We start from the raw sequence: 9,346 nt of genomic DNA on the forward strand, positions 1-9,346 counted from the left end.
TAGTACATGTTTCCTAAATAACTCCTGAATTTCTATCAGAGCAACTCTTATATCCTAAAAATACCTCGCTAGAAATATAAAAGATTTGAACCCAAATATGTTTAAAGAAGAAATCCACTCCAAAAAAGATATTGTCCCCTTAACACACCCTCGAGCAAGCTCTCAAAACTCCTAACGAGATGCCAACACGGTTAAGAAAATAAAGTACTTAAACATCTCTAGAACCCAAATAAACTAATCTTTCCCACCTCCTTGTCAAGGTGCATCCTTTTCCAACTTAAAAAAAAAGAAGAACCAATTTAGATTCTTGTTGAAGATATCATTTGAAAAATTCTTTTTGCATCAATCCTAGTGGTCCATTTTGTTAATAACACTGTATGCGCAAGAATAGCTCTTCGTATATTTTAATTAATCTTAATTCAAGTTTTTTAATTCAACAATTGTCGAGAAGATAGATAGAACATTTCACCTTTAATATGAAAGATTATGCCAATTATCTTTGAACTAACCTCACTTTGACATTAGTTCAGAATTTTCATAATCTTATTTCAAACAACTCAAAGATTGTACTTACAAATCAATGAGTTACTTTTCAATGTAACAAAATGAATCAAAATATTTACAAAATATCACAATCTATCTACGATAAAATGAATATGTATATCATAATAGACACCTGCACTAATTTATATTGGTGATAAATACTATATTTGACTATATTTATAAATATTCATTTTAGAAACTTTTTAATTTAAAATAATGTTTATAAGCAAATATATATTTTAAAAAAAGTAATGATAAAATAAAATTGGAAAGAATAAAAGAAAAGAAGAAGAATCAACAATAGCCCTAATTTTGAGTTTGATTTTAGTACTCATCTTCTCTCTCTGGGTGTCAGATTCAAGCTTTTCATATGCAAGATTCCGCCATTGGAGCCCGACTTACTGACGTTCTCATCAAGTTGGTCTCCTCTATTTCTCAACCTCCATTTCCATCTCTCCATTCTCTCTTTTGCACCTTCTTTCCTTTCTCCTCTTCCGACTGGTACGATTCAACTTCTCTTCTCTAATTCCTTTGATTTATGCCCTCATTCCTCATCATTCCCTCTTCTTCTTCTTCCTAATTTCACAACTTCCCTTCTGTTCCCGCCCCAGATTCCCAATCTTCATGGGCCCCATTTGTTCCACGATCTTTCCTCAACCTTCGTTTTATTAAATGCTCTGACTTTGCTTTCTCATTGCAGTTATTCCGTTGCTTGCTCCACTGTTATGCAAAGAATCCGAATAAATCATCCATAAAAGGGTAGCCAGCCAGTCAAGGGTTTTTTTCATCTGCGCACCCGGGTCAGCCTTTTCCTTTTCAGGTTCTTCTCTCAACCCTTCTATCCATCCATCCTTTTTTTTCTTCCTTACTTCATTTTTCTTGAATGTTTTCTTGATTAATTTGATTAGTTGTGTTTCCACGTTTTTTTGTGGATTTGGGTGTAATACTTAATCTTGGAAATGTGCGATGGATGCAGGAGTTATAAATTGGTTTCTAGAACAGTTCATTTGACTCAGTTTTGAAGTCTTTGAGAAACTTCCATGGCTGATAAGTTGGTGCGAAAACAAAGTAAATTGTCTGTGTACCTTTACGTTCCCAATATTATTGGTGGGTATTCAAGTTTCTCTTGTTGTTGTGTTTGTGTTCTGAAATTTCTCTCTTTAATGTCCTGCTCCTACTCAAGAAGTCAAGAAACCTACTTAATTGCTGAAGTTGGGACACTTTAATGGTTTCTTGAAATGATCTTTTAACTGAAATGCAGGTTATATAAGGGTTCTCATGAACATTGTTGCCTTTGCACTATGCTTCTCAAATAAAATAATTTTCTCAGTTCTCTATTTTGTCAGGTGAGTGCTTAACTTCCTAGATTCCCTTTTCTTTTCCAACAATATCTTAATTCAAAGGGGTGGAATTGGGAATGTTTTTTGATTGAACTCATGTTTTCAGCTTTGTATGCGATGGTGTAGATGGGTGGTGTGCTCGCAAATTCAATCAAGGTACTTACTTACTCTATTTGTGCTTTTGCCTGCTATATGTATACGATCAAATCCTTGTGAAAATGTACATATATTAGATGCAATTATCTGGTGCATATCATGGTTTCTGTCATTATTCTCTTTTATTATCTTTTCTTTCTGTTATTCGGTAATATGAAAGTTTTTAAGTTTGAACAGAAATAAATGTTTGTAATTTCGTGATACCCAATGTTGAGTACTTTAATTGAACTAAGTGAAAGAATAACCTGTGCTTGGTGACTTTGACTTATTATGGAATTGAACTGTTATTGCTTTTTTTTTTTTTTGGGAAAAGAAGTACATTAAAGGGCCCTTAAGTAGTTGCCTATGTAATTTTTTTATTGAAAGGATGGTTGAAGTGCTTTCAATAACTTAAACTATGATAGTCATTTAAAAACAAAAAGTCATTTAAATTGGACAATTATCTGTAAATTGTAATGTTTTCTTTAATGATTCAGTTTCGACGTTTGGGGCTGTGCTGGACATGGTAACAGACAGGTAAAATTTTCTTTATCCTTTTCATCTATATTGCCGTATAAAATATGGAAATTCAGTATACTGCTGGATCTTTTGTGCTTGTTATTATAACTTTATATTGATATCAAGCCCTTCAGGGCATACAACCTTGCCCTTGATTGGCAATTTTGATCAGAATCTGCTGTATCACAGGATTAGCACTGCTTGTCTACTAGTAATTCTATCCCAAGTGTACAGGTGAGGATTTTATCTATATAATAAGTCTGCTAGTTCCAAGTGTTCTTTGAATGACTAAAAAGTAATTAATCATAAATATTTTAATGTACTCGATGGTTTTAATGCAGGCCTGGTTTGACTTTCGTATCATTGCTTGCTTTGGATATTGCTAGCCACTGGCTTCAAATGTACAGGTATCATATTTCTTTTCTTTTGCGCTTGATCATGTGTTTATTTTTTACCTTCACTGTGCACAATTATATTTCTTAAATCACAAATTGACCTAAAAGCTTAAGCTGATAGGTGAAGTTGAATTTAATTATATCATCTAATACTCCTCACTAGGGACATTGCTGCATCTCTGATTTTTTTTTTTGGGTTTACTATTACCTCAGTACCTTTTTGATAGGCAAAGCCAGTCATAAAGATGTCAAAGACAGCACCAATTGGCTTTTTAAGGCATATTATGGAAATAGGACATTTATGGCTTACTGTTGTGTGTCATGCGAGGTAATCTTAAATTCTGTTCCATTAATCTAATTTAAAAATCATTGGTCAGCTGCCACCTATTCTCAATCCCCATTTTCCAATCTCCAGGTTCTTTACATTATTCTGTTTCTTCTGGCGGAGAAGCAAAATGAGAATTTGATGGATGTAAGTATAGTTTGTAGTTTAGTATATTCGTTTTATGTTGTTGGTTGGACAATTCTCAGTGGTTTGAACTTACTACCTTTTTCAGGTTATATCACACTCCATACAACAAAAATCATTCCTCTCACTTTTGGTTGTAATTAGCTTGTTCGGATGGGCAGTGAAGCAAGCTGTTAATGTCATACAGGTAACTCATCAAAATCTCTACCTCTTTGTCAATGGCTAGATTCAACAGTGCTCTGTAGGAATGCTTCCCGACATGACTGCCTAAGTTGTAGTTGAAACTTCAGAATTAATCTGCCTGATTTACACATCCTAGTTCTAGTAAATGATCATTGGGCTTCCATGATAAAAAAATATCATCTCAATGTAATACCTAGTGCATCCCGCATCATCTTCTTATCATCATTCACATCAAACAAATAATTAAAATATTTCATAAAAAGAAGAAGAATTTGCCACATGTTCAGGATACGTTTGAGTATTTTTCTTATTCTCTGCTAGTAATTTGTCCAATTTTAAGTCGAGGGCTTGAATCATCTTCCACTTCTAATATCAACTGTCCTGCTTGTTTCAGATGAAGACGGCGGCAGATGTTTGTGTGCTTCACGATACCAACAAAAAACAGAAGCCATGATAATGAGACCTTTGTAAAATTTGTTTCAGTAAAGAACTATTGTCTTGTTGCTCCCATGTCAAATAGTTTGTAGTTTTAAATCATATCTGTTTTGAAAATAATTGATGCAGTTTCTCCTCATACGTGATCTATAAACTTTTTGCGTTTTACTGTTTAAAAATTGTTCCCTCATGGTTGGTTGCTACCGTATATAGAAATTGGGAAGTTATACTTTGTAGAAATCTTGTATTTTATCCTCTCTAATATTGGCATTTCATTTCTTATTACTAACAATGAGTAGTCTAGTCTTAAGTAACGAAAATTAATTTAAGATTAAATTAGAAATTGTCCGGAAGAAGAAAAAGTTAGAAGTTAGGTCTTATGTTCAATAAAATTCTCAATAATAGAAAGCAAATTTATGATCTAATGTACTGTGTAACTTTGTAACTTCAATTTTGGACTACAATCGAGAAAGCTTATGCAAAATTATTAATTTGATAATTAGAGTTGATTAAGATTTTATCATAAGATTCAAATCTCTTTGTGCTTAATTGTTTCAAAAAGCGTATTTAAACCAATGGATGCGCAAATTTAACTAATACAACTATTATAGAGTTTAAAGAAGGAAGTTACTAATTACTTGTTAACTTTTTGGCAACTGTGTAATTTGAGATATCAAAATATTGCAAGGTGCACTCGAAAGAAAATTTTGCTACAAGCATAATAAACAAACCTTTTATTACTAGCATATTCTTCTAACAATGACAATGAAGCAAGAAAACTGTCAAAATGATGAAAATTAGTAGAGGCTAAACCCAAAATACTGACTGATAAGAATGGCAAATCCAAGAGCAATTGCTATAGAGGAAGCAGCCCAGGTGAGCTTCTCTGTAATCCTGGGCACTCTCTCCTTTAATGCTTGAGTACAAGAACCTATGAACACTGTATAACTTCCCATTGCAACTACAGTACCTACCAAAAACATCACAAGAAATGCAGCTCCAGCCACTCGAGATGGGAGTGCGAGTGCGGGTAATATCATCATCAAAGCATCTGGTTGTAGCCCGTGGACAATACCTGTCGCGAAAGTTGCAAAACCTATCTTCTTCTTGCCTTCAGATGGATTCTCTAATGCTTCATAAATACTAACATCACCCTCACCATTGTCTAAGGCAACGCAAGGAGTAGGAACCTCCGTAGCCTCCCTAATACCCAAGGCACCGATTACAAGCAGAGTAATACCGACGACTCTTGTGCCCCAAGTACGAATAATTTCGATATGAAGCCGATCTTTCAATAGAAGAAATATGAGGCCGAAGATAACTTGGCCTGCATCATGGCCACAGCCCCAAAGAGCTCCAACAGCAGCACTTTCCATGCGAGTACGCCCAATGGAAAGGGGAGCCAAAGCAGCAAGATGGTCCGGCCCAGATAATGTGTGTAAACATCCAGCAAAGAAACCAGTCCAAGCACTGCTCAATAGTTCAGATCGGAAAAATCTTCCTCCGAAGGTGGCAGCTGATGGACCCCCAGTTGTAGCTGCAGAGTACGCAAAAGCTGAAGGTGCAAAAACTGGTTGGATCAAGACCAGAATAGCAACACAGAGTGCCATAAATGTCTTGGTAATTTTTGCCTAAAATTTTGTAATATGTAAATTCAGTAAGTTTCCAAACCAAATGGAAATAATATTTGATAATTGACACATAAAAACAGTAACCAAGTCAAAACTCCTGAAACAAACTATCACAATTTAGCATGATGCATTAGAATTAAGCTAGTGTTCCGCAAGCTAATAAAACAAAACAATAATAAGTTCCATGCACACAATAAAATATGGATGATGGAGCAAAACCAAATATGTAGTATAATTGGACTGGAAACCTGAATGGAAGAGTTTAATGGAATTAGACATGCTAAGCTTAATAAGCATCTCATGTCCACCATAAATTGATAATAAAAGTACAAGAGAATAAACCAAAAGATGGTAGACTTCAAATCCAGAAGACGTTGGTGTCTTCCTATCTAAATTATATCAGAAAATAATATCTATATTATATTTTTCATTGATCTACCTTTCAAAGGTACTACTAAAGAATCCATATGGACTTGTTCACTTGCATTATATAGGCTGCTTTGAGGAAAATAAGGGACAAAAGAATCTTCGATGAGAAATACAAAATATCAAAAGACAATCTTGAATCTGCCATTTTTATGTTTTTTTTTCTGGTGTAAAGATATATAGCTTTGAAAAGCCATAGTTTTTCTTTCCTTATTGTTAATTGGAAACATCTTTTGCATACAATTTGATTGTTTCCTTTTGTACCACTGAATATCTTTGGATTTTTCATTCTATTAGTGAAATGGTCTCTTATCATGTAAATATATATACCAAATTTTTTTTAGTTGGGGGGTTGTGTTTGTAGTCCAGTAGAGGGAATGACGGAATAATAAGATTTAAGATTTAAAATCCATCTACGAAATTTAAAAATAAAAAAGAATAATACAGCAGAACTCATACCTTTATGACACATTCCATGCAAAGAACACTAGTTGACAAGCTAGCTTATCAACAACCTTCACAAGCTAATAATCATAGCCTATCCCCATTAGTTCTAATCTTATTCTTAACTTACCAAAACTGCATCTGAAAATAGTTCCTGATAATAACTAAATTTTTTTCATTTGGAGAACGCTACCAACATTTCAGAAATGTTGAGATCATTGATGAATGAATGAATTGAATACAGATCTGCTCCAGATGAGATCTATACACATTCAAGATTTAGTAGTGACCCTTAAAGTGAAATTGAAGAGTATGGGGAGTTCCACACTTGGCTCTTGATTAGCCTTCACTTTGATCGGTTGTTCTTCCTCCTCCCCAGATTCCCATGCCATGTAAATTTTCCAAGAAATCACTCCATTTGAAGAAACTCCCGGAAAACTTATTTCTGAGGAAAATCTAATAAGATCCAGATTGCAGGTGAGTTTTTGTAGTTTTTCCCTATTCAATCACTCACAATTTTCTCCCTTTTCTTTTGCCTTCAACTGGCCAAGAAAGAGTGTATTATAAATTAGAATTGTTTCACTTTGATTCTGAACTTTGAGGAATACAAAATCTTCCACCTACAAAGGGATAATCCAGTCCCCAAATCTCTATGGTGGAGCAAATAGGTGATCCAGACTTTTCTTAGATTTACTACTCCTTCATGGAATACATTAACATTGTCAAGTTGAGGTATCTCCTAGTGAACTTTCTTTTGTAAGTATTTATTTACTAGAAGATCGTGGACCAATTGAAGAACAGGATTTCTTAGGTACGTTGGATTCCCAAATGAGCTTTAATTCACATAGCAAGGAGACTCTCACTTTGGCACAGTTTATGATAGGATATCTCTTTTGGATTTGTTTTGTTGGTATCCATTTTCCACATTTCCAAATCAACCGTTTGCTTTAGCTATGAAGGAGATGTAGGGTCAAGTATTGAAAAAGAATTGCAAAAGAATTCATCTACTTCCAGCTTCAAAGCGCATAATCCAAGTTTGATCAAAGTTGCAGCTATACCCAATTGATTCTTCCCATTTCAGTACTTCTCTATCGTTCATCAACCTTAAAAATTCAAGTTCTGAGGTTAAGACTAGCAAATGATTTTCTTGTGGGGCTAGAAGCAAGAGGGTGCACCAGTCCTACAAGTTTGGCTAGAAACTTAAAATTACCACTCCAACATGAACATACAGAATGATATCAATTTCAACGGCTCAACAATAGCAGTACAACACAATCATATACCCCCAAAATCTAAGCTTATGCTAATCACATGATTAAAGATAAAAGTTAAGGGAAAGGGAATTTAAATCTCTCCATATAATCATTAACCAAACTAGCAAGACACTTAGAATCACAAGAAAACTACTATAATCCCCATTCTCTTTTCCCCTTTCCTGTCCTCTTATAAGGAACAAAAATTACATTACTCATCAATCAGTGTGCAAACCAGCACTCCAAACACAGAGAATTCATCAAACAACACAGAAATGGAGCATATTGATTTCAATTAGAACAAAATGCTTCATAAACAACAATGTCCCGAAAACAACACCCACCAACCAAATTTCTCAACATACCTTTCGTTCACCTGAAGGAAAATCTTCAATCTGCTGATGAAACTGAGGTTTTGGCACCGACCCATCTCGAGAATCATTCAGAGATAGCAAAGTGTTGGAAGAAATAGGGAGAGAAGAAGAAGATAGAATTGGGTTTTCGTTTCTGGAAGAGAACGAATGAACTCCAGCAAACTCGGAACGAGTCGATGAAGGGAAATGGAGCTTTGATGGGTCAATGCGAGGGAGTCGAGGAAGATGAGGAAGACGGTTGAGATGGGGTTTTAAAGGGGTTGGAGAAGGAGAATACAGAAGCCTGTCCATGGCTTCTGCTGGAGTTTTTGGATTCTGGGTTGTGAGGTAAAGAAAGATTTAGCAAAGTGGAGAAGAGGATTTGAGAAGATAAAGTTTGTCGCTCACACTGTTAAAACTAGAAGAATTGGAGAAGATGATGATCCCATTAATTCACTTCGTGTTTTATGTTTAATCATATTATCTAATCTTACCAAATTTCCTTTGTTTTCGTATGCCACTTTCATAGTTATGAACTTTCTTCAAATCAATTTACCTAAACAAAAATTAGAAAGATTACCTTTTATTAAAATATATATATATATACACACATATTTTTTAAAAGAATTTTAAAAATAGTTTCGAAAACTTTTTTCTATAATATAATAACATATTATAAATGACACTAAGATTAAAATCCTATAATTATATATAATATATACACAATTACTAATTTTCAAAATTTTATAATATAAATTTTAAAGCTAGAAAATAAGAGTATAATATTTGGATTGAGTTTGGAATATTCTTAGAACAAAATAGAATTTGGTAAGGGCTAAGAACATAGATTACTACATTTAAAGGGTTGTTTTGAAGTATTGCCTAACAACTCTATTTTCCTTATTAGATAAATAGACTAAAATGTCCTTTTTAACGGGTGTGATCATCCGTTTTAATAGTCGAAGTCAGTTTTTTTTTTTTACAAAACTCTCATCAAACTATAGTTGGTTTAGCAAATGTTTAAACTGGTCAATCAATCGATCGGTTTTTGTCAGGTCGGGATCAGTTTAACATTTAGAAATACTTTTTGAAAATTTTCGATTTGAAATTTTTTACCCTGACCAACACCTCTTGTTTTTCAACCAATCGACTTCAATTAGGTTGGTCGGCTCAATTTTTCAGTCCATCATGTTTACTTCTTCTTTCTAAATACAACCAAA

General features: G+C 34.0%; 2 protein-coding genes across 2 annotated transcripts; one reads left to right on the top strand and one right to left on the bottom strand.

The window, feature by feature from the left end:
• The first annotated feature begins 827 nt into the window (after positions 1-827).
• LOC101219739 (CDP-diacylglycerol--inositol 3-phosphatidyltransferase 1) lies at positions 828-4,259 on the top strand. The gene is made up of 12 exons (XM_004146996.3): positions 828-1,044; positions 1,244-1,363; positions 1,520-1,650; positions 1,805-1,889; positions 1,990-2,039; positions 2,516-2,555; positions 2,727-2,771; positions 2,879-2,944; positions 3,146-3,260; positions 3,348-3,404; positions 3,490-3,588; positions 3,979-4,259. The coding sequence occupies exons 3-12, from the start codon at positions 1,584-1,586 to the stop codon at positions 4,036-4,038; spliced, it is 684 nt and encodes a 227-aa protein (XP_004147044.1). The 5' UTR covers positions 828-1,044; positions 1,244-1,363; positions 1,520-1,583; the 3' UTR covers positions 4,039-4,259.
• A 465-nt stretch (positions 4,260-4,724) lies between these two features.
• On the bottom strand, positions 4,725-8,587 carry LOC101219983. Its single transcript, XM_004146997.3, has 2 exons — positions 8,139-8,587; positions 4,725-5,650 (listed from the first exon to the last, which is right to left on the bottom strand). The coding sequence occupies exons 1-2, from the start codon at positions 8,436-8,438 to the stop codon at positions 4,817-4,819; spliced, it is 1,134 nt and encodes a 377-aa protein (XP_004147045.1). The 5' UTR covers positions 8,439-8,587; the 3' UTR covers positions 4,725-4,816.
• Between the last annotated feature and the right edge of the window lie 759 nt (positions 8,588-9,346).

The sequence above is a fragment of the Cucumis sativus genome, chromosome 2 (genome assembly GCF_000004075.3).
Source record: "Cucumis sativus cultivar 9930 chromosome 2, Cucumber_9930_V3, whole genome shotgun sequence".
NCBI lineage: Eukaryota > Viridiplantae > Streptophyta > Magnoliopsida > Cucurbitales > Cucurbitaceae > Cucumis > Cucumis sativus.

What these genes read in the sequence shown, in the direction of transcription:
- LOC101219739 (XM_004146996.3), top strand. Translation starts at nt 1,584, where the DNA reads ATGGCTGATAAGTTGGTGCGAAAACAAAGTAAATTGTCTGTGTACCTT. An exon ending in TGCTCGCAAATTCAATCAAG is followed by an intron (nt 2,040 to 2,515) that starts GTACTTACTTAC and finishes TTAATGATTCAG; the next exon opens with TTTCGACGTTTGGGGCTGTG. An exon ending in CTGGACATGGTAACAGACAG is followed by an intron (nt 2,556 to 2,726) that starts GTAAAATTTTCT and finishes GCTGTATCACAG; the next exon opens with GATTAGCACTGCTTGTCTAC.
- LOC101219983 (XM_004146997.3), bottom strand. Translation starts at nt 8,438, where the DNA reads ATGGACAGGCTTCTGTATTCTCCTTCTCCAACCCCTTTAAAACCCCAT. An exon ending in TTCCTTCAGGTGAACGAAAG is followed by an intron (nt 5,651 to 8,138) that starts GTATGTTGAGAA and finishes ACAAAATTTTAG; the next exon opens with GCAAAAATTACCAAGACATT.